A 24,895-nucleotide genomic window follows, 5' to 3' on the forward strand; every position below is an offset into this window, starting at 1 on the left:
CTGTAAAAGAGATTATAACAAGGGATTCTTTTTTCACTGTTGAGGAAACAGATGAGCAGGCTGTGTAACTTGACCAAAATCTACTTATTTGAAGGATTCAGTTTAATTCAGTTTAATTTAATTATTGACTGAACAGCTATTATGTCCCAAGCTTTCTTACAGGGAAAATGTAAAAGTGAATGACACCTGGAAGTCACAAACTAGGGTCCTCTGTGTCAGCATTTTCCTGCTTGTGCTATGTTGGTCTCTCTGCAAATCAACTCCTCCTTGGCATTATTCTAAAGCATACAAAGTGATGATTCTCTAGCTGCCTCATTTGACTTCTTGAACCTCCCTTATTCATTGTCATCCAGAAGTTGGCTTCTCATTCCTTTCCCAGTGGGTCACTGGCACCACAAACAGTGAATTGTAGGAAGAATGACCTTCTCTCTGTGAACTATTCCTGCCTTTTAATGCCCTATAATCTTACTGTCCGTGAGCTGCCTGGTTATCCCTCTAGGATATGGTACTGTCCCTACCCCCATCCATTTTAAGACCTCAAGGGTGGCTGCTAGAGATATTCTTTTCCCAGAAGACAGACTATCCTTATGATGAGTAACTATGTAGATGAAGATGTAGAATCTGTCAACAAAGGGTAATGAATATAAACATTCACATTTTACTTTCCTCCTAACAGCCACTTCTCTATCCAAGTCCTCATCATCCTTTGCTTCACTATTTCCATGGCTTCCGAACGACTTCTTTTCCTGTCAGTTTGTCCTTTATCCTCCTTGCTGCTAGAGTGATATTTCTTAAATGCTAATTCAATCACTTCACAACTTATTGATTTCAAATATGTGCCCAAGGCCTATAACAGGGATCTGAAAACTAGGGCATGTGCTCATTGTTGTAAATAAAGTTTTATTGGAACACACCGTGCCCATGTATTATTGTGACTGCTTTTGTGCTACCATGGCAGAGCTGAGTAGTTGCAACTGGGACTGTATGGCCCACAAGCCTAAAATATTTATTATCAGGCACTTTAAGAAAAAGTACTGTGGTCTAAAGAATAAAGTTTAAACTTAACATAAATTTCTAATGTATTTGGATTTAGTTCTACCAATTTACAATGTGTTTTCTGTTTGCTCACTCCTGTTCTCTGTTTTCTTCCTTTCTTGACTTTTGTTGGATTATTTTTTATTATTCTTTTTTTTTCACACTATTAGTTAATTGGTACTTTTACCTTTTTCCCAGATAATTCAAGAATGTTAGAATATTTTAAATTCACTTTTTTACTTCTTCCTTATTATGCTGTAACTGCCATCTGTTTAAATTCTATGTTTAAAACCCAGAAGACATTACGTTATTGTTTGTAAAGTCAATATTCATTTATACCTGTTCACATGTATAACATTTTGATTGCTCTTCACTTCTTCATGCATATGTCTGATCCTTGAATGTGAAACAAAAGGAAAGAAAAAGTCATTATGTTGGCTTAACTGTTTAATGATAGTTAGGCTGGATGTAGACCAAATTTTTCTGAAGCAGTTGGAAAATATCATTTCATTGTCTTTTAGCATGCACTATTGCAGATGAGAAATCTGATAGTAATCTGACATTTCTCTTTTCTTCTCTGGAAACTTTTGGGATTTTCTCTTTTGATTTTGAGTTCTAATATATGTATAGAATGTGCTTAGGTGATTTAAAAATTTTTATTAATCCTACCTGTTGGGCCTTCAGGTCTGAAAAATTTCTATTATTTTCTCTTTTTCTGTTCCTCAGGAATGCCATTTAGAAGGATTAGGGAACATCTGAATCTTTTCTGTGTTGCTTAGCATTTGCGTTCCATCCTCCTCCTTTCTGATCTTCTATGACTATACAATCTCTAGGCTTCATCTTCCAGTTGCTAATTTGATCTTTAGTGGTATCCATTCCAATATTCAGCACATCTTGGTTTTTTTGACAATAATATTTAAAAATTCTTAGAGCTGACTGTGTCCTTGTTACTTTTTTTTTTTTAATTGATGGGATATATTTTGGAGTCTCTTATGATATGCACTGTACCTGTTTCAGATTCATCTTCTGTTTCCACTTACCTGACTCCTTAGATGTTGTTATTCTATTTATTAATTAGAACAGTTCTCTTTTATGGCATTGGCTTTCTTCAAATGTTTTTCATTTTTAAAGAGTCTGTTACATCTTAGGTGTACTTTTTCTTTCCTCAGCCTAAATGTGAATCTGCTTTTCTTGTTGGTGAATGCTGGTTCAGATCACAGGATTCAGATTCAGATCAGGACAGATCACCCCACCTGCTGATGAAGACAGGGGCAGGGCAGGCCATGGGACTGGTCCAGCAGTGGGTAGCTTTGTCTTTCAGGTGTTTACTTCCATTCTTTGCATTAGTCTTGCCAGAACTGTCCCCTGAGAGATACCTACTAACAGACTTTTGCTGGGCAACCAGCTCCCTGGAGTCTAGTGCTCTCTAACGTTATCTTTTCGTTCTCTTCCCCACCAAACACACATCTTTTTAATTTTGTTTTTTAATTTATTACATATTTTTATACCTAAACTCCATTCACCTTGAGGAAGTTGGGGGTTTGATTCAGGGTTTTTCCTACTTCCCCCTCCAACTTCAACCCTCATATGAGGTAGGAGTTCTGCCCTGGCATATTCTTCACTTTGTTTTCCTGGTAATTCTCAAGGGTTTATTCCAAAGGCAGAATCCTCAGTGTCTCAGTAGGCCAGGGATAGGGAAAACCTTAACTAACCCAGCTGTCCTGGAGCAGTGCCTATCAATTCTTAGTATGTGTAAGAACCTTTAGAAGCATAGTGTTGCAAACTTTCTAAGTGCACTGTTTTAAAATAGAGTAATTAGCTCATGTTGACTTAGAGTTTCCTCTTTTAATTGTGAATTCTTGGTTTGGAGTATCTTTGAAGCATTTGAGCAGAGAGCTGTTCTTACTCCTGGATAGCCTTTCCCTGTTCTCATTTTGGATTAGTACATATCTACTTTGGTTTCTCTGTTGATCTAGTTCCATCTGTTTCTCATGGTTTAGGAATTCCACACATTTTCTGGTCCTCTGACTGCACTCTCTTGTTTGTCAGTGCTATTACGGTTTCATTCTTTTTCCTATATATTTACTTAGTGTTTGGGACTGGGTAAGTGGTAGAAGTGTCTGAGTTTACCATCTTGATCCAGTCTTTGCTTTTCTTAAAACCTTCTTCCCTCCTTTGCCCCCAAGCATGGCTCATTGTGCCAGTCATTCTAATTCCATATAGCATCTTGTTCCTACTTCTCTCATAGCACTTACTCCATTGTAACATGCCTAAGAAGTGTCTTATTTGTCTTAGGTGTCTTTGACCTACTGGATTAGATTCTGTAGCTTAGATATGTGTAGGTGTCAAATTGGGGCAGATGTTTCAGCCAGAGTGGAGAAAAACTGGGTTAGCAGCAAGCAAATGAAATGGGGGTCGGAAATACTGTGTAGACTCTACTACAGTGTACATTTAGAATGGCTTTCTGGTAGGTCTCATGGGGTTCTCTCTCTGTGCAAGAACCTGTGTGATGTTTAAGTCACACTTCTCAACTCAGTAAATAAACATTTCCAAAGCATTGAATTACAACAGTCTACAGTTAGATTGCCTTTTTAAGGATACTGTGGTTCTATCCTTAGAAATTACAACTTGTGGTTCTCCGGAGAGAGGACATGTCCCTTCTTAGATGTGAAGGTTTGAATCCCCATTGGGATTAAGTGTCTCTCTGTTTCCTTCCCTCTTTTTGGAGGGCCTTAGTGTAATGAGGAAGTTAATGATAGCAGAGTTTGGGAGATACCAGTTCTATAATTGGTTGGATCACAGCACTCTTTCCTACCTTTTAAAAGATCCTACTTAATTAGGAAAATAGGAAACATTTTTGCCTTTAATACATCTGTCAGTATATGAACTTACTCAGACACTTATCTCTATGTTGTATAATTAGGCTCTTCAAAGATTGTCTGATTATTCCTTGTGCTCTTGATACAAGTTTTTACTCTTATGCCTGTCATGACCTTTCAAATGATTGGAATTGGTAAAGATACCAGAATACCAAGAATTACCAAGAACATTTTGAAACTGATACCAACGATTTCCAAAGATACAAAGATAAGATAAAGTAATGCTTTCATGCAGATTGGGTCTGGTTTTAGTTCTGTGATGCTCTGTGTGTGGAGGGTGTGTGTGTGTGGTTTCTTAATCAGCTAAGCCACATCCTCAACCCCTCTTAAAAGTGTTTACTTGCACATCAAATCTGGATGTATAGAGAAATCAGGTAAGTGCCTGCAGTATTGGGCCCTTAAAGAGACTAGTAAGAGATAAAACTGCTCAAGTGGACCATGAAGGGTCTTTTATAAGCTTTGCTCTTCCATCCCATGCTGTTATTTTTATTTTTATTTTTTTCTCTGGAATGACTTGGAAATGTGGAGAAGCCATTGAAGGATATTAAGCAGGGTGGTGGCGACATGGGTACTTATGTTGTAAAGAGATCACTCAGCAGCCCTGGGGAAGGTGAATTGAAATGGAATGAAATGAAAGATAGGAGGCTTTTACTATGCTGGGCAAAACACCAGGGGCGGAGGCCGTGGAAGTTGGTGTAGATGGGCAGAGAGAGATCAGAGTAAGATTAAGAAACTGAATCAGTAAAACCGAGTTGCTGATCAAATGTGAAGACAAAGATGAGAAGTTAAGTGCACATTGATTCTTGCAGATCTGTGAGAAAGTATTACAGTCCCCTAAAGTCATTGAGTTTAAGTGCCTTTTTTGTACCAGGAAGAAAATGTACCTGTGAGAGGAGGAGTTGCGCCAACCTTTGATCAGATTGCAGAGCTTTCATTCTGTTTCTTCTGCTTTCCAAACCTGAACTTATGTTGTTCAAAAACAGTTTTTTCCTAACCCTCAAGTATTAGTTCACAAATCTTACATTTTGTGAGGTTGTTTGATTTTCACTATCTCTCGTAACAAATGTACTGATAATGTTTAGGGCTAATTGTATGCAATTTAATTTTTGAATTGTGGTAATCATTATTGCTGTTTTTATTTTCATTTTCTCTTCCCCAGGCATCATCAGCTATAGATAGTCAACAAAATGATGCCCTTTGGGATGATTTTCAATTTTCTCACTTTGGGAGGCATATTTTTTGTGTCAGTCATGAAGGGTTCAGATTTGGATTATTAAACACTTGAGCTCCTGGTTTCCACATTGGACCATTTAACACTTCTCATTTCCTTGTAAATGGAAAACTTAGCCCATCTGTATGCCATTTGGGTGTTTTTGAAGACCTCATCTCATTTAGGAGTGTATGTGCCTGTCCTTGAAGCCTGTATTCTGTCTCTCCATGTCCAGAAAGCTCTGCTATTCAGGAGATAGAACAGAAGTAGCTTCAGCATTCATGCGTGATTCACAAGAGCACCCTTGGGGCCTTTTCCTGAGCTCTGTGCCTGGAGGAGCATGTGCAAAACTTTGACTTCCCTAACCACAAGAAGTGCTTGAACAGATGTCTGGTAGTGTGTGGCCATGGAAGTGTGTTTCCTTTAAAGTAAGCAGATTATGTTGCCACAGATGCTTTGGCTGCTTGGGCCCCCGGAGGGTTGGGACTTGTTGGTGTAATCAGTTTTTTCCGTCCCTAATAGCTATTATTCTGTGAAGTGTGGAAATGGGCTGAGTTATAGAGTATGAATTGATGTTCTTCTCTGTTTTATCTCTCCAGAAATGCATCTTCTGCAGACACCGAGTTAAGAAGGTCTCAGGAGCCTGCATCCAGTGTTCCTATGGCCGCTGCCCGGCCTCTTTCCATGTCACGTGCGCCCATGCTGCTGGGGTGCTGATGGAGCCCGATGATTGGCCTTACGTGGTGAACATCACGTGCTTTCGACATAAGATCAACTCAAATGTGGTAAGGCCTGCTCTCCCTTCCCTGATGCCGAGACTGCATCAGGGTTCCCTCCTGTGCACCCCTCTGGCCTAGAATGCTTTACTCTGTGATGTTGCTCATTGTTGACATGGCCAGACTGTGAGCTCCTTGAGGGCAGGGCTTGTACATTATCGTCTACTGGTATTTGGCAAGGACCTGTCAGTGTCTGGGGCACAGTAGCTGCAACAAATATTTATTGAGTTGAAAGAGTGAATGAACAGAGGGATGAACGAAATTCTTTAGTCCTACTGTGGTTTTGGATCTGTGCAGAGGGCTGCTGAGTGCAGTTGTATAGATTGTGAACTACACATATCCAGGGCGAGGGGAAGGTCATTTCTGGGAAGAGGAGAGTGATGTGAAAAGCACCACCTGAGATTATGCAGTGAACACTCTTTGCAACTGTACACTGTGGTCTTGGAGTTTTATTTCATCTCTTCTAGAAGAAACAAAGAGCAGCAACACAGTAAAGGGAGAGGGAGGATGGCCAGGAACTTTTGGGGCCTTGCTGCCTGAGGTGGGATAAGCAAGGTGCAGCAGGAAGGCCCTGGAGGGAGTGAGGACAATCTCATAGAAAAATAGAAATGTGGAAGGGAAGTACAGAGGTCAATGTGTTTTTGCCTTTTCCATTTCACTCAGGACTGAACTTATTTCTTGGAAAAGTGTTTGCAACCAAATAACAGGTGAACTTACCTATAATCTAGTTTACTTGTCCTTGGTGAATAATTTTAAATGCTTAGAAAAATTATGAGAGTGTAGAGATAGTTGATATGCTTTTGTTAGCTTTTCAATTGACCATAATTGTTTTTGGCTGCCAAAGAGGAGGCAAAGGCATTGTATAGATGCTATGTATGATTTGCTAACCTGCTGTTCTTTGTTATCCCTGGGAGACTTGGCTACAGGCTATTTGCAGCCTAACATGCTTGTCATGTGTCTCCAATAACCTCTTGTGCGCAGCCTGCCAAGTCCTCAGTATTGGCTTGTGGAGCCATGACCCAGACACAACAAATCTCCTAGCTCTTTGTAATGATTCCAGCAATTTCCACTGGCATCTTGAGAGATATTTGACTTTTGTGGATTGGGACTCTGTACAGATATGTGTGAATGAGCAAATGTAGACAGTGATGTCACCAACTGTCGTATCTATTTTAAAGTTATTTTCCGTATTTTTTCATTGTTTCAGATCTCAAGTTGCATATGCATTTATGTCTTTTCCTTAGTTTCCTGAGTTGATGTGTTCTAGCTAAGAGCAGTATTACGTTTTCGGCAGAAAATACATTTTAGCAACTTTTTAAGAATTATAGTAATAACATACATTACGGTGGTGCCTCATTAGACGATCCGTGTGAACACATTTTGAGCTGTGAATAAGGTCATGACCTTTAGAGTCAGAGTAGTTGGTATTCACACTTAGATTCTGCCAGTAACGTGCAATTTTATACAAGTTCCTATCTCTGATCCTCAGCTTGCTCATCTATAACAAATGGGATCCCACTTCACTGTGTTTTCAGTTCACGGCACAGAGTAAGCACTCGAAATATAATAGTTGTATTACTAGTATTTCTTCTACTTGTACTACTGCAGCTGCTGCTGCTGCTAAAATCTTATGTGGACTGGGCCTCATGAGTGGTATTCTTCCTGTTTCAAGGACAGGAAACCTAAGTTCAGGGAGGTTCAATTCCTTGCCCAAATACATGCAGTCCGTGAGTGGCAGGTGCTAGGATGTAAATGCCTTTTCAGCTCATACTCTATTATTTGTTGAATTCCACACCCCAAACCTCAAATGGTACTAGAGGTGTTCATCTAAAGCTTTGCTTGGGATCATACACTCCCAATTTAATATTCCAAAACTATGTGGTTACTGATGATTATATTGTAGTTGCTATTAAAGAGATCCAGGTGTTTAATCAGGACTTCATTCCTCTTAACGCTGATGTGTGGTTCAGTCGGGCTTATGTTACTAATGTGTTTCATAAATGAAGGTGAAAAAGAAAATATTTGACTTTGAGGTGATTTAGAAACTACTCTCCCCTACAGATCTACTTTGAGCTTGATATACTTTGTAAAGAGTGGGGAAGACATCATATAATTTACACAATTAAATGTGGCAGCTTTTCCTTATGAGGGAAAAATTTTAGTGTTCATAGATTGCCTTTGCTAAGCTCTCTAGGGGGAAGCATTATCAACACTGGATTTCTGAAATATAGTCCCGGTAGCTATTACTTATCCATCCTTCTTCAATTAGACTCCAAGTATGGATTCCTGTCTCAAAATGTTTGGGAACTAACCAGAGGAATTTGTAGAACCTGGCAACTTTGGTTAACAGCATAGTGATTGCCTCCGTTACATTAAATCTTCTTTCCTTTTCAAGCATAGAAAAGTTCATGTTCATTCAAATATTTTTCTTTGTGTAAACTATGAGTGCTAGGGGATATGCTCAGTGTGATTTGTCTGTGTTCTCAACCATGCCTTGATTATTTGAGAGTAATGGGCAATTTCACTCATAGGAGTGAAAATAATACAATAAAGTTCAGGCTACCTTGGCAGCCTGACCCCATTGTTTTACAGAGTAGAGGAGGGTGCCTGTGCAATTTAGGTGAAATGAATTATAAACTTACTGTTGCTTCAGTAGGATTCCCATTTTTACTCACTTTAGGGTTTGATTCCCTTATTTTTCTGTTTCTCTCAATTACTTGCTTTATGTATCCAAAAAGACCATCTTAAGGCAAATTCTACTATTCCATTCGTGCCATATATTATTTTAAATATACCATTTTGTTCATTGTTGGTGAACTTTGGGCATAAAATCATTCTGGATAATGGTATAAAAATTCATCTGATTTATTATAATGCACTATTCCTTCAGGCATAGTAAGCATACTTTGTAGTCACAAAGGTTAGTATTTGAAAAAATAGTTAGCTTTAGAGTTCTTAAAGATTTTAACTTCTCAATATACATCATAGTCGATTTTCATGACCCATTCCTCTTCCCCCCTTCTTCTCTCCCCTCCCCTCCTGCATCATATATGTTCACTTGTCTTAAAAAGTTCAAGGCATTGTTGTGATTGTTGTGTCTTCTCCCCCCTCCTTTGTTTGTTTGTGTTTATTTATTTATTTTTATCTCCCACAAATAAGTGAGAACATGTGGTCTTTCTCTTTCTCTGCCTGACTTGTTTCACTTACTATAATTTTCTCTAAGTCCATCCATGTTGTTGCAAATGGCAGTATTTCATTCTTTTTTATAGCAGAGTGGTATTCCATTGTCTAGATACACCACAGTTTCCTTATCCATTCATCTGATGATGGACATTTGGGCTGGTTCCAACTCTTGGCTATTGTAAATAGTGCTGCAATAAACATTGGAGTACAGGTATCCCTTCGGCATGATGATTTCCATTCCTCTGGGTATATTCCCAGCAGTGGAATAGCTGGGTCATATGGTAAATCTATCTGTAATTGTTTGAGGAACCGCTATACCATTTTCCATAAAGGCTGCACCATTTTGCAGCTCCACCAACAGTGTATGAGAGTTCCTTTTTCTCCACAACCTCACCAGCACTTACCATTCTCAGTCTTTTGGATATTACCCATCCTGACTGGAGTGAGATGGTATCTTAAAGTGGTCTTGATTTGCATTTCCTGGACGCTGAGTGATGTTGAGCATTTTTTCCTGTGTCTGTTGGCCATTCGTATATCTTCCTTTGAGAAATGCCTATTCAGCTCCTTTGCCCGTTTTTTAATCTTTTTTTTTTTTTTTTTTTTTTAATGTTGTTTGAGTTCCTTGTATATTCTGGATATTAATCCTTTGTCTGATGTATGTTTTTGCAAATATTTTCTCCCACTCTGTTGGTTGTCTTTTAACTCTGTTAATTGTTTCTTTTGCTGTGCAGAAGCTTTTTAGTTTGATATAATCCCATTTGTTTATTTTACCTTTAGTTGCCTGTGCTTTTTGGGTCCTATTCATGAAGTCTGTACCCACTCCTACTTCCTGGAGTGTTTCCCCTATGTTTTCTTTAAGGAGTTTTATTCTTTCAGTATTATATTTAATTCTCTAATCCATTTTGAGTTGATTTTGGTATATGGTGAGAGGTATAGGTCTAGTTTCATTCTCCTACATGTGAATATCCAGTTTTCCCAGCACCATTTGTTGAAGAGGCAGTCTCTTCCCCAGTGTGTGGACTTGCTGCCTTTGTCAAAGATAAGGTGGTTGTGGATGTATGGATTGATTTCTGGGTTCTCTCTTCTATTCCATTGATCCTTGAGTCTGTTCTTATGCCAGTACCATGCTGTTTTGGTTATTATAGCTTTGTAGTATAAAGTCAGGTAGTGTTATGCCTCCAGCTTTATTTTTTTTTGCTCAGGATTGCTTTGGCTATGCATGGTCTTTTGTTATTCCATATAAATGTCTGGATAGTTTTTTCCATTTCTGAGAAAAATGTCATTGGAATTTTGATGGGGATTGCATTGAATCTGTAGATCACTTGGGGTAATATGGACATTTTCACAATGTTTATTCTTCCAATCCAAGAGCATGGGATATCTTTCCATCTTCTTGTGTCCTCTTTAATTTCTCTCAACAGTGGTTGTAGTTCTCTTCATAGAGATTTTTCACATCCTGGTTAACTTTATTCCTAAGAATTGTACTTTTTTGGCAGCTATTGTAAATGGGCTAGCTTTCTTGATTTCTTTTTCTGCATGTTCACTGTTGGAGTATAATCATTCCATCCCAACAGTCCCAAAAGTCTTAGCTTGCTCCAGCACCAACTTAAAAGTCCAAAGTCCAAAGTCTCATCTGAGACCAAAAGCAAAAGTCCTTCCAGCTGTGAACCTGTAAACAAATTTATCTACTTCTAAGCTTAGAAATTGTTCCACCAAGCATTCTGGTTCTCAACTCTTAAGTCCCACCTTCCATAAAGTCCAAGGACATGGACACAATGCAGCCAAAGTCCTTGCTGTGGTGTAGCAAGGGCTATCTTTTGTCCAGTTCCCAATAAGTTCCTCATTTCTATCTGAAACCTCATCATCCGCATGGTCTTTACTGTCAGTGTTTCTATCAGCATTCTGGTCACAATCATTTAACCAGTCTATAAAATGTTCCAAACTTTCCTTCCTCTTTTTCTTCTTCTTTTAAGTCCTCCAAACTCCTCCAACCTTTGCCCATTACCCAGTTCCAAAGCTGTGCCCACATTTTCAGGTATCTATATAGCAACACCGCACTCCTCGGTACCAATTTTCTGTATTAGTCTGTTTATGTTGCTATAACAGAAATACCTGAAACTGGGTAATTTATAAAGTACAGAGGTTTATTTGGCTTACAATTCTGGGACAGCTGCATCTGGCACAGGCCTCAGGCTGCTTCTACTCATGGTTGAAAGTGGCAGGCAGCTGATAGGTGCAAGCAGATCACATAGCAAGAGGAAGCAAGAGAGGTGTGCTAGTTCTAAAAGGAAAGTGGAGATAAGAGTAGTGAAGCTGTTCTGAGCAGAAAGAGCAGCATGTGCACAAGCTTCTGCAGAGGCCTGGCATGTCTGAGGAAGGTTGAAGAGTTCACTATGATTAGGGTAGGACTTGTGGGTGTTATAGAGAAGTCAGGGAGACGTGGAGAGAAGCAAGATGAAGCTGGAGAAGTAGGTCAGGTAATCAGGGAGTGAAGTCTTTGTGTATAGTGGAACCCCCTTTTTATAAGTCCTTGAATTAAAATGAAAAAATCATATCCCTTCTTCAAGTTAGGGAAATGAGCTTGGGTAACTAAACTAGGATCTGTTTTTAGGGATGAAGTGAGGGCAGAAGATGGGTCATGGTAAGGAGGAGGTTGTTTTGGGAGGCCTCCCAGGGGCAAGACTCACTCAGTCCCTCCCTTGGTTAGGTGCAAACATAAGTTCCCTAATAGCTATTTCACATGCCTGCACACGTGCCTGCACACGTGCCTGCACACGTGAAGAGGGATTGATTGTGCTGAGACCAGGCAGGAGAGGCTGTTGGAAGTCTTGTTTCACCCAGACACAGCTCCATAGATTGTCTTCATCCATGTGCCTCAGGTGATTACTTTGACTTCTTTGCCAGTGCTTTAGGCAAAACTTAAGGGAGTTCTACTTAATCCTGTAGTGGATGGTCTCCTGTAGGAGGTTTATGTGCAGGACAGTATCAGGAAGCTTCCTCTTGAGGCAGAGCGGAAGCTGGATTAGAAAGCAGAAGGGATTGAGTAGGTGCAGGAAGCTGATGCCCCAGCACGGGTGGGAGGAGATGGGAACTGGATTTCCACAGTGGCCATAGCACGGGGATGAGGAGCAGCATCCTGATTCTGGAGACCCTTTGGAGGTAGACCTAGAGGCCTCGGTAAATCAGATGTGGTGGGGAAGGGAGAGAGAGAAAGGACCCCAGGAGACAACCAAGCAATTGAGAACAAATTACAAGGGAGGGTTTTGCATCCCTTCAGAGTGGCCCTCCAATGCCATTGAGCTTGCCCTGGCTTCACCAGGGCTGATACATCAAACGCAGCTATGGATTGAATCCATCCTTTGCTTTCTATTTATTTTCTCTCACTTAGCCTAGAGCTCAGTTCCATGGCTTGATTCTGTCTCCTTTTAGTTTCTCTTTCATCCTTTTCATAAAGGGAACCAGAATGCAGCTAACACTTATCTAACAGTGATCTGAACAATGTTATTTGCTCAAACCCTCACCCTTGTCTCCCAGATCCTTGGTGTCTTTGTATTTCACTGGTGATGGGATTAGTTTGGTGGTTGTTTTTCCTTTAACAATTTGGATATTGCTAACTAACATTCTGTTCAATAAAGTTTGTTATGACCAACTGTACTCTTCTCTTACTTGCACATGATTATGTGGTATTTGTACATGGTTGACTTCTTCTACATAAGTTTTTGATGTTTTTTTGTTTTTTTTCCAAATGGCCTGCTGAATTTGCATTGGTATTATTGAAAAAATGAGAGAGCATTCTGAGAATAGCAAAGGTAAAGAATTCTTAGCAAGGATTTTAAAAAACAAGAACAATACAGTGATTCAGGCCTAAATATGATCAATATTCCTAAATCTAGCATACATTTTAAAAAAGAAGTCCTCACCTTTCTAACAATACAAGTGTTTTCTTGAGATCTCAGTACATATATCCCAGATGGTAGAAAGTTAATGTCAGGTTTGCCTGGGAGGAGAAATATTTAGCACAGACCTTTTAGAATATTTACATTTGGAACCAGTCTTTTCTTAGTTCATTTTATCAGGTAAAGCCAGTGAAGATAGAGCTTTTCCTTAATTTTGGTAAGAAAATTAAATGTATCCCATTCCAAATTTTTGAGCTCTGTTCAATACTCCTCAGTTTGCTTTCCTGCTGCCATTTCTTTAGCCATTGCCATAGGAAGGATTAGGTCAGTGAGCAGAAAGCTTTTCTCCCCTATGCTTTCTGTCAGTGGAACTTAAGATCTACAGCAAATCCCCATGCTCTTCGCTTAGTTCCCTCTGGGAATCCCATTTATTCTCACCTTCTTAGCTAGTGCACTCAGGGAGAGCTAGGGAGTCCTACATCGGGCTGTCCTCCCTTCTGCTGGACCTGCTGGTGCGGCGCAGAGGAAAAGTTCTGCCGACACTTCCTACTCCCCACAATGACCATGGTGATCACAGTCTGGGCCAAAGGCTCTTCTGCCTCCATTGAGCCACCTCCGGCTGACCTTATGTCCTTTCCCTTTTGTCAGATCCCTTTCAAAACCTGGGCACTTGGGGAGAGTATTTGTGCCAGTCCCACTTCTGGCCCCAGCTGCAGTGATTACAGACCCACTTCTGAGGCTAAGTAAAGTGTTTCGAGAGGTTTTTGAATATGTGGGAAGACAAGCAGATACCCCCAGTGCAGGTTTCAATTTTAATCAGCCAAGGATACAGAATCTAATCAGAATGCAGAGACCATGCAAGACAGAGTGGAAGTGGAATACCTTGGTGTGGTATTGCTCCTGCCTGTCATTTCCTAGCAGAGCTATCCAGCTGCTACACTGTTTATACAGGGTTGGCTGGTACTGGATCTGAATAAAGCCATATTTTGCTAGCATACAGTTTGTCTGGCTAGGCTAAGGCCTGGAATCCTGCTCACAGTGCCAATTGTCTAGCTCCCTTAATCCTGTTCATGACGCCAGTTCTAAAGCTAGGCGACCACGCTAGTTGTCAGGCTCTTCTACCTGCCAGTAATCCTGCACCGACTGGGCCGATGGTTGAGCGAGGGCTAGTTCTGGAGCTCCCAGACCCCGCAAGCCCATTCACAGACTGGGTCACAAACCCTTCATACGTCAGGCTGGGTCACCAGACCCAACACACGCCAGGCTGGGTCACCAGACACCTTCATGCAGGTATATGAACTAGGTAACTGGCCAAAAGTTCCTTGGAGCCATAGGTTGGAAAGCATGGCTGCGCTGGCCACCCGAGGCAGATGCCTGCCCACCGGCTTCACTAAAAACTCCTTCTCTCTCTCTCTTTCTCTCTTTCTAAAAAATACACGAATAGCAACAAAACTAAAAAGATGCATTGGCGCACATGCACACTAACTCCACACACACAAAATTTGCTTACAATGGACATGCTGAGTCATACCCAACTGGACCCGAGGTGAGGGCCGTGACCAAACTATTCTATTTTCCCAACACAGTTACTCTTTATATGGAGTTTATATCTCCATTCTGGAAGAATTTACTTTTAACAATCTGGGCCTTTCCATTTAAGGAAAAGTTTGCAAACCATCAGTTCTTGAATCAGACTTAGGGTCAGCAAAGCCACATCCTCATTTTGGGTCAGTTCCCAGGTTGATGAGAAGAATATCTCTGCCTTTACAGTACTACCCTTCCCACACCCTGATTTCTTATACTTTAATCTGATTGAGTAAGTGGACATTATTTCAGATGTACTTCCCAGAAACACCCAATGCACCTCAAAACTTTTAGTACATATGTTTATTTAGTACATAAGTATGGGATGCGTTACTTGTTTTGCAAATAGACAATGCTTGCTGCCTAAGGGCCTAAAGAGCCCAGAAATAACCTTTGAAACCATCTTGGAGCCTGAGGCCTTAAGCATTTTTAATATGAGTGTTAACAGTCATCTGTGTGGAGCTTTGAGTACCAGATGTGTTGTTCAACAGCTTCAGCTGTCTGAAGGTCAACTTAATAAACCAGACTTAAACAACGAACGACCAAAGCAACCTAAATATATGGCATAAAGTGGTATGTATATGCCTTTTAATCATAATGGAGCTTTCTAGGTCTTACCTCAGAGCCTATATAATGTCTTTGTAAATAAAATTCACATATCCTCATTAGATTTAGCAAGTTAGAAGTAGAAATGCTGGAAAATGGAAGCACACCAACATCAGTAAGAAGTGAAGGATAAGCATAGTAAGCACAGTGCAGTGAGAAAAAAATTAAGAGGTTGATGAGAAGTGAAAACCTCCTGGAATCGCTTAAGACAGAGGACCACATGACGATGCCACCCTGGTCCAGACCAGCAAGGCCTGTTTATGGTAGTGGTGTAGCAGGTTCCCTGGGAAGCAGAGTCTAAGGCAGAAGGTTTATTAGGAAGTGCTCTTGAGATCATCAGCTGGAGGGAGGGAGGGGAGGGAAGGGGAGGAAGCAGGGTTAGGCAGAGGGAGAAGTTGGGGTGCAATGAGATCTCGACAAAGGCCTCAGCTGGCACTACAGGCTGCTCCAAATCTGAGATGGCCCTTGGTGGGTGGGGGCTTATCCTTCCTCATCCACCAATCACTGGGTGCAGGCTGCTCTGGGAAAGGGTGTCAGCAGCAGGAGGCAGCTCTCCAGCCAAGGGCAGTTTCCAGAGAGGGCTGATGCCGAGGGATTTCACCAAGTAGCACTTTCAGAACCTGGAAAAATAAGTCCTGCAGTCCTGAAAGGGGATCTGAGGGGCTCACAACAGCCCTGGCATACTCTGTTAAAGAAGGGAAGAAAGTTTTAAATAATTTTGGAAGATTACTATAAAAATGGTTGTGCTCTAGACTATGTGTGCTAATAAAATACAATCAATTTCATTTGATGAGCTTCTATATGTCTCAAAAGTCTGGGAAATTACTTTCAAAGGGGTGTTACTTCTCTGATAATTCTGGATACATGAAGTGTCAATGTACTGGAGAGGTTCAGGAGTAGCCAGTATCGTGGGGGGCAATACAGTCAAAACAGTCTTGGCACCAGGCAGTCCTGCATTCAGATTTCTGCCCAGCCTCTTGACTGTTTCCACTCTGAACCACGCCGAAGTCTCCTCAAGAGAATTACCCAGATCTTAAATCCCTGATGTATACTGATGGGAGGTTGGATGATACATACTAGGATGAACATATGAAATTGCTGTTTTTTAGGTTGAAGTTGGGTGAATATCAGCAATTTCATATTATTCAACATAAAACATTCAGAGAAGAGGGGCTGCTGCCATAATATTCTTTAAATTAAAATCAGTTTTCTGGAGAGAACCATTGTGGCTTCGTTCATGGTACTAACTAAACATGTTTGGGAAGCAACTTGGAAGATCTTTCTACAGCTACCCTTCTTTCCTTTATTCTGGAAATAGCTGACACTGCGTGTCTTGTCACCCTCAACAACTTTTATTTGCTCTGAAATGTATGTGGGTGCATGGAGAAATTAATAAAAATAGATACAGCTTTAAAAATTAACTGTAATGAAGGGAATTAACACTTCTATATGGTTAAAAGTGACTACAGCAATATGTCTGCATTTTTCATTAAAAATTTTTCACATGTTAAAATAAAAACTTGTTAAATAGTAGTGCTTTGGTATTTCAGAAAGAAAATTAAAAGACTAACTTGATTGCTGTCATAACAAGACAGAACTTTTATAAAATGTAATAGTTTTAGTTCTATGTGGAATAACATGGCTTCACAGGAAAGAATATTCGACTCACCTTTATATTCTGGCCTTGTTTTACAGCAAATTAAACCTGATTAAAAAAATTTTTTTTTTTTTTCAAGAAAAACACTGCATTTTGGCATGGGTGTTTGGTTTTTATGACAAAAGCAGACTTATCAGAATCCCCAGGAGAAACTCGTCAGCGTTGTGTTTCCTACTTGGCTCTGTCATTTCTAGCATGAAGTAAGTGCCCAGCAGAACCAGGGAGCCAGTCAGCAGACCAGGGTTGCACTGTGAAGGGCCAACTGCAGTAAGAAATATTTACACGGGCAACTTCAAGACTACCTTACTGGGGAAAAAATCAAATCTTTCACTCCAGGGACCACTTTTCTGGTTACGTTTTTAGCGTAGGTAAAATGTGTGTTCATGTAAAACACATACTCACTTTTTTACAGAATTAATATTTTTTGGTTAACAGAAGATTTTAAGCTTTTCAGCAACTTTTACTCTTTTTAAAAAATAATTAAGGCTTGCAGTACCATCTAAGAGCTTGTTAAGAAAATTAAGTAGTGACACTAATCTTGTATTTTAGCATTAGTGTTATAGTCAAGCACCTTGGATACAGTAGAAAAATGTAAATGGAATATGTCAACAGACATACAACAGCAAAGTGTATTTGACATTCCAGCATTTTGTAAAGCATGAGGCAGGATTTTCAATTCCTTCATGTAGAAAACAGTAATTAGATGCCATAGTCATAATGAAATCCATAGGTACTGACAAAATGTAGTGAAAGTATAATTTTTAAGACTAAGTGCAAGCAATAGAAAAGGCAATCAAATTAAATAACTTCCAACATTTCTATCTAAAAGGCTACTTTCTAGGTCTATATTATATGACCGCTTTCAACAAACATGATATACAGTCAGTCTCCGACTTGATGGTTTGACTCATTTCAACTTTAAGATGGTGTGAAACCGTTCTGTTTCTCACTTTCAGGTACAGTATTCCATAAGTTACACTAGGTATTCAACACTTTAGCATACAATAGGCTTTGTGTAAATGATTTTGTCCAACTGTAGGCTAATGTAAGTGTTCTGAGCATGTTTAATGTAGGCTAGGCTAAGTAAGCTATGCTGTTCAGTAGGTTAGGTGTATTAAATGCATTTTTGACACAGTATTTTCTGGATACAGAGATTCACTCAGTTAACACTAGACAAACTGACAGATGGATATTAGCTTGCCTGATTAATGATGGACTTTAAAGCCTTTGTTTATTTATTCCCTTTGATTAACACTGGTGAGATAGCCAGATTCTGCACTACTCCTGCTATGGTTATGGTGGGCTTTTCTCTGATTTTCCTTCCACTGTTTCTTTGGCTATTTCTCCTGAAATTCAAAGAAACCTAGGAAGTTTGTGTTCTCTCTCTCTCTCTCTCCCACCTCATATAAGCAGTATGTCTTTATAAACACAGTTGTCTCTTTCACCCTAATTTTGTTTCCTGCTCAAGGTGACCACCCTCTTTTGTTGGGGGTAGTGTGTCAATTTAAAGCATTGTGAAGGGTTATAAAAGTAATAATAACAGCTAAGATTTGTATAATGTCTTCTATAGTTGCTTACTGTGTGCTTTCATACATAGCACTTATCTTGTTTGATCTTCAGAGTAACTAGTGTGGTAGGTACAACAATCCTACCCATTTTACAGATGATGAAATTGAACTTCAGAGAGGTTGAACAGTCTTCAAAAGTTACAGAACTAACCAATCTTCACAGTCAGAGCACTTGGCATTTTGTGGACTGTACTGTTTTAGTAGTCGTTTTTCTAACTCGAGACCTTGGCTTGGCTTACCTTAGGTGGTTTCATGATTTACCTGGGCTTTTTTCCTCTTGGTGGTATAGATAACTTTTTAATATATTTAATTAGTCTATTTTGCTTTGAGTTACCTTGTTTTAGTAAGAAAATTATTGCTTCTATTTTAGGTACTTTTAACCCATTCGCCAACTGTAATTGAGAGTCAAAACATTATAGGCAGGAGTACCGTATAATGATATCCTGTGTCCCTGTTTAAAATTTCGCATCAGAGGTGATTTAAAATAAATTTTCGTATTATCTTATTGTTGCATAAATGCAATTTTGTTCTCATTTTATTTCCTCCAATTGTAAATCCTCTAACTTCATTCTTTTTTCCCCCCAGGATTGCTCTTAGTATTTTAGGTCCTTTTCCTTTTCATATAAATTTTAGAATCTGCTTGTTAATTTTTACACACACAGATCCTGCTCTGAATGATTGGGATAGTGTCTATTGTTTTCTCCAAATTTTGCTTTTGCCATCCAAGAAGACTGAAGAACTCCTGAAATAAAAAAAGAACAAGGTAGGGCTGGCCCGTGGCTCACTCAGGAGAGTGTGGTGCTGATAACACCAAGGCCATGGGTTTGGATCCTATATAGGGATGGCCGGTTAGCTCACTGGTTGAGCGTGGTGCTGACAACACCAAGTCAAGGGTTAAGATTCCCTCACTGGTCATCTTTAAAAAAAAAAAAAAAGAACAAGGCAGAGCTTTCAGGGGCAGGTATCCAGGAAATCACACATTCTCTAGCAACTAATTGGATGTGACTCTAGGAGAAGCTCATGTCAGGTTTCAGCTCAGTAGAGGGCCATTACCAGCTCCACCAGTTTACAGTGAACTCTCGTCTCTGCTCTTTATGAAATAAGTTGCTTACTGCTCAGAACAAGTAGCAGGTGCTGCCTTCCTGTTGAGAGGTTCCTACTTTAATGCCATGAAGCAAACATTTAGCTGCATTTGAAGACAGTTCTTCCTTCCCAGTCCTCTTCACTTACCAAACAGGACCACTCCCTCTGAGGTGAGCTTGATTCAGATGGAAAAGGATTCATTTTTCCTCAGTATCTAATGCAATCTGTTTGTTATTCTTCTACAGATGTTAAAGTGAATGGACCTTCAGTATGCTGGGAAACTGCCTACCACCATTTCCCACTGTATTACAGTTGTAGTTAAAAACCCATGAGAAATCAAAGTACATGTGAATAAACAGACATGTAGAAAATTAAATACTTGTTACACTTTTATGAGTCTGCATGTGCATTCGTGCTGTAAAAGCAATTATTTCTTCATAAAGCCCCCGGGATTTAGGTTTTCTGGGTAGAGGATTTTTACCTAGCTCTTGTAATTTTACAAAGAAAGCTTTCATTATTACAAGGCAAATTTAGATGAGTGACTTTTGCTGTATAAGTTTGGTGAAAGAAGAATAATTTGTATTACTTTGTTTACTCCATCCCCTATAGGAATTTTTAAAAGATGGATACCTTGAAAAAATGTAATAATACCTCACAGGTTATTAATTCATAGAAATTAGGGAGAAATAAAGTTGGGAAGTGAAGGGGTCATTGGATACAAATGGAAATGTGCTTTTTGGCCTGATCATTGGTTAAGTTACTTAGTTTGGTTTCTTCACATGTTCATCCTTTCTGGATCTGTGAGCTTATACATACACTATTGTATTTGGATTCACACCCTTTATTAACATCACTATGTGGATGGAGAACCCAGTTGGGGGTTTTCTCAAGATGATGTCTCTGCTCCTGACTCATCTCATCAGATGCTGGGTGACCCTCTTTCAAAGTGTGAACATAGGTCAGCCTTGCCAGATGTGATAAGAGAATGCCAATCTTGCCAAAGCACAGGAATATTTCCTCATTCTACCACAGAGAACTTTTTCCCACCGAGCTCTTGCCTTCGGGGTTAAATGCTCTCTGTTCTCAGTCAAAAACTCACTGGGGAGAAATGACATTTGAGAATGCAGTGCCCAGTCCATTCTCAGTGTTTAAGTTGGATTCCTGTGTCAGGCTAGGTCACCAGAAAATTACCCATTTTGGCCTCCATAAGTTAAGCTTTCACAAGGTGACTTCATTGAGTTTCATTTCACTACTGCCCTTCTCCTGACAGTATGTAAAAGCACCATTATTAAATAGTATTGCTGCCGGGCCGAGCCCGTGGCGCACTCGGTAGAGTGTGGCGCTGGGAGCGCGACGACGCTCCCGCCGCGGGTTGGGATCCTATAAAGGAATGGCCGGTGCACTCACTGGCTGAGTGCCGGTCAGGAAAAAATGACAAAAAAAATAGTATTGCTGTCCTTATAAGGCTGTTGCTAAAAGGTTGACTGCTGTGCTTTTATTCCAGGTGATAAAAATCTTTTTTTATAAATTATTATCAAGAAAAATTTATCTGTTAGAGAATGAGAAAAAAATTACAATTTTCTTTCACTAACCTCGTCAGTTTTGAGCATAGGCAGCAGTGGCATTAGCAGTTTCTGTGACTCTGTCCTAGTAGAAATCATATCACCATTGTAATAGAGATTTCAAAATGTTACTTGTCCTCATTATGACTTAGAAATTAGGACATTTAATGGTTATTAAACCTGCCTCTAGTTACTAATGTTTAGTGCATTATTAAAGAGATGTATATTTTGAGTTTATTTTTTAAACATTATTTCAGTATAATTGGTTTCTTTTGTAATATTGTGTTTGTTTTATGCATTTAAAAACATTGTTCTAAAACTGTGGTAACTAGAGGTGGAGGGGGAGGTTAGCAAGAAACTAGGTAATGAACACAAAGAATGATTATGTTTTGTAATGATGAACATGCTAATTATCCTGATCTGAATATCACATACTGTATATAAGTATTGATAGTCAACTCTGTACCCCCCCAGTAAGTATAATCAATAATTTTTCAATAATTTTTAAAAAGCAAAACAAAACTAACTAAATAAATAAAAACATTGTTCTGAGTAGGGGTTCACAGGCTTCACACAGTAGACAACGGAGTCCATGGCACCAAATACTCTACTCCCTAGTGGCCTTCCTGACATGTGTGCGTGAGCTTCCCAGCAGCCTCAGGCCTGGTCCAGTTGTTTCATGTGTGTTTCCTTCTCTGGAGGCTCCTTCCTGCCCTCATGTGAGCCCTCTTAGTGCTGCATGTCATGGTCAGCCATGTCCATCTTCCCTACTACTAGTCTGTGTTATTTGAGAGAGGGGATGCTCTCATTCTTCTAGTTTTATCCTCAGCACCGAGGTAGGTGCCTTACTTGTAGTGAATGCTTAGTAATTGCTTATTTAGATGCCACTTTTTTCACCCTGTATCTGTCCTTGCATTGCTCTTCCTCTTGACATTGATTGACATCTGGTTCTTGGGTCTTTGGCTCAGAGTTCACTGCTGTTGAGTGCTCATCGGGTAAGGAATGGTGATTCTTTTCATCATATTTTGCCAACATTGGATTTAAATTTTTTAGAGTCAGTCCATTGAATGTTGGTCTGCCTTTGATGAGCCAGTCCAGATATTAGGAACATCTTTTTACCTTTCTTCAGGTTGTAACCATTGATGGTTAGCCATCTTTTGTCTGAATTTTGGCCATTTATTTTAACATTGGTAGAGACTTAGGCAAGTTAGAGAGCTTTATAATAAGGGCCTGTTTAATTTCCAAGCCCACATCTGATTAAAGACAACAAGGTATCAATGAAGAGAAAATTCTGGTACATTTAAGCAATTGTATTTTATTATTGGTGCTGTTCTTTAGAGGTGGCTTAGAGTATAATGGGAAGGACAGGTGTAGTAATGAATCCCAAAAAGACTTGATGAGTTAATTTTGTTTGTTTCTTAATGTAGCCCCAAACCTGAGAATAAAATCTATTCATTTGATTGAACAATATGTCTTAGGAATCAGTGGTGATTATTGAGAACAAAGTAAAGGTACCCTTTTGGATTACATCACATTTGCCCTAAATTTAAAAGGTATAGGTAAGTCAGGTGAAATTTTGTAATCAAATTTGTATATTATTCCACTTTACAAAGTGCTCATTCCCTCAAGTCCTTCTTACTATCATATTTACTGAAATGAAGGATAAATATTGAAGATGGTCTTTTCTTACTAAGTAATTTGGTGTCAGCATTTTTTTTAGCATCTCAGTTAAATAGTTTTAACTATACGTGGGTTGGTTCTTACATGAGAGTACTTCAAAAAGTTCATGGAACAATTTGTATTATCTTTCAATTCTATTTTTCCACGAACTTTTTGAAGTACCCTCATATAAGGAATTGAGAAAAATTGCAAGGACTCTTCTATTTTATTATATGTAATGTTTTCAGTAATTATTAAAGAAATATATAATCAATGGAAAATAGAGAAGTACATAAATAAAAATCCCATTACCAAGAATTATACATTGCTAACATTTTAGTATATTTTCTCTCAGTATTCCTTTTGTCTAGGCATATATATCTGTGTCTGTGACAAACTATTACAAAACTTAGTGACTTAAACCAGAGATAACTATTTAGCTCATGATTCTGTGGGTCATCAATTTAGGCTAAGCTTAGCTGGGTTCCAGAGCAGACTGCCTCATGCATCTGTGGTCAGCTGCATAACAGCTTGCCTGGTCTTGGCTGGCTTCTCTCATATGTCTACGGCCTCAACTGTGGCTAATGTGATCTCTCATCTGCCAGCAGGATAATAGGTTTGTTCACATGGCAGGATCTAAGGTCCCTAGAGAGAAAGCAGAAGTATGCAAGGCCTCTTGGACAAAAGGCTTTGAACTGGTATACCATTACTTCTGCATTCTTTTGGCCAAAGCAAGCTAAGCCACAGTCTAGCCCAGATTCAAAGGATGGCAAATAGGCTCCAGCCCTTGATTGGAAGAGTTACAAAGTTACATTGCAAAGGGTGTGGACACAGGGAGGAGTGAAGACTTGTGGGCATTTTTGCAATTTATCACAGAGGGTGTGTTTGTGTGTGTGCGAGTGCATGTGTATTATATTATATGTGAAAACTGAGAGCATATACAATTATACATTTTGCATTTTCATCACCAGATATCCTCCAAGTCCAACTTGCTAATCCAGCCTTGTGGGTATATTGGGGAAATTAAATAAATTCTAATGTGGAAAGTGCCTCAACAGGTACCTAGAACAGAGGAAGAATTCAAAAAATGGAAGTTAAGAAAAAGGAAAAGAAAACGTAACTTCTTCAGGCACTGTGGAATTCCATTAGTCTTACTTCTTGGTGGGTTTTATTTCTCCTGTGATTTCTTTCCACTTGTCTTCCCCTGGTGGGTAATACCGAGAGCATTGCCTGAGACTACCCTACCTCTCACCAGCTCTGAGATCTTGGAAAAGTCACTTGACTTTGCACCTCAGTTATACCACCTGTTTATTCAAAATAACAACTACCTCACAAAGTTATTGGCAGAAATTAATTAACTCATGTATATGGACATGTGTTGAAAACTGTAGATGTTATTGTTTCCTAGAAATGCTGTGCTTTCACGGAATTTCTATAATGTTTTCTTGCTTAGCATTTTCTTCACCTTCCCAGCATCTCTAACTGGCTCTAGCATTTCTTTAAATGAAGTGTTGTGTTTTTTTAACCACTGTTCATTTCTGCTTAGTTCACGTTAAAGAAAATTGTATTTTCACAACCTTAGCTTGCACTCTAATCTTCAGGATACCATAGCCATTTCTTTAACCTGATGGAGCTCCTGGCACAATGTCTGTCTTCTCCAATCAGAAATGACATTCTTAACACCAGTAGATTCTTAGGCTTTTCTGACAGGAAATATTTTGAGGATGTATAATCACATATGAGGTATGCTTGTCAATAATTTTTTCCTGTAAGAAATACACCAGAAATCCTCTCAAAATAGCATTATGAAAGAATCTGTTTTCCTTAGTACTCCTCATGAGATGGCCATGCTTGAAGCTTATGAGAATTTCTATTTAGATGAAGGTTGTACATTTAATTTTTGTGCTGGCTGTCTTTCTAACTAACCAGTCTGCATAAATTTCATGTCCTAAGCAGGACAAAAATGTTTGTAACCTAGAATCAGCCTTTTGAAAACCTGTATCACCTTTCTTTTCCCTTGACTGGCCTCTTCTACTCTCTACACTCTGTGAATTTCACCATAAACATCATTATTTCCTTCCCCTACCCACGTACATGCCCACCCACCCCCCAAAAGAGGAGCATCTTCCTAAAACTCCTCTTTGCTTCCCTTTGTCCTTTTCAGGGCAGCGAATGAATGGAATCACTCCTCTTGCAT

The 24,895-nt window shown here is 39.4% G+C and overlaps 1 protein-coding gene across 1 annotated transcript in view; it reads left to right on the forward strand.

The window, feature by feature from the left end:
• KDM4C (lysine demethylase 4C) overlaps positions 1 to 24,895 on the forward strand; it is a 371,099-nt gene that overhangs the window by 295,449 nt on the left and 50,755 nt on the right. The window contains exon 18 of the mRNA XM_063080305.1: positions 5,724 to 5,909. Coding sequence (XP_062936375.1) covers positions 5,724 to 5,909 — 186 coding nt within the window. The remainder of the gene's footprint in view (positions 1 to 5,723; positions 5,910 to 24,895) is intronic.

Source organism: Cynocephalus volans, chromosome 16, assembly GCF_027409185.1.
Source record: "Cynocephalus volans isolate mCynVol1 chromosome 16, mCynVol1.pri, whole genome shotgun sequence".
Lineage (NCBI taxonomy): Eukaryota > Metazoa > Chordata > Mammalia > Dermoptera > Cynocephalidae > Cynocephalus > Cynocephalus volans.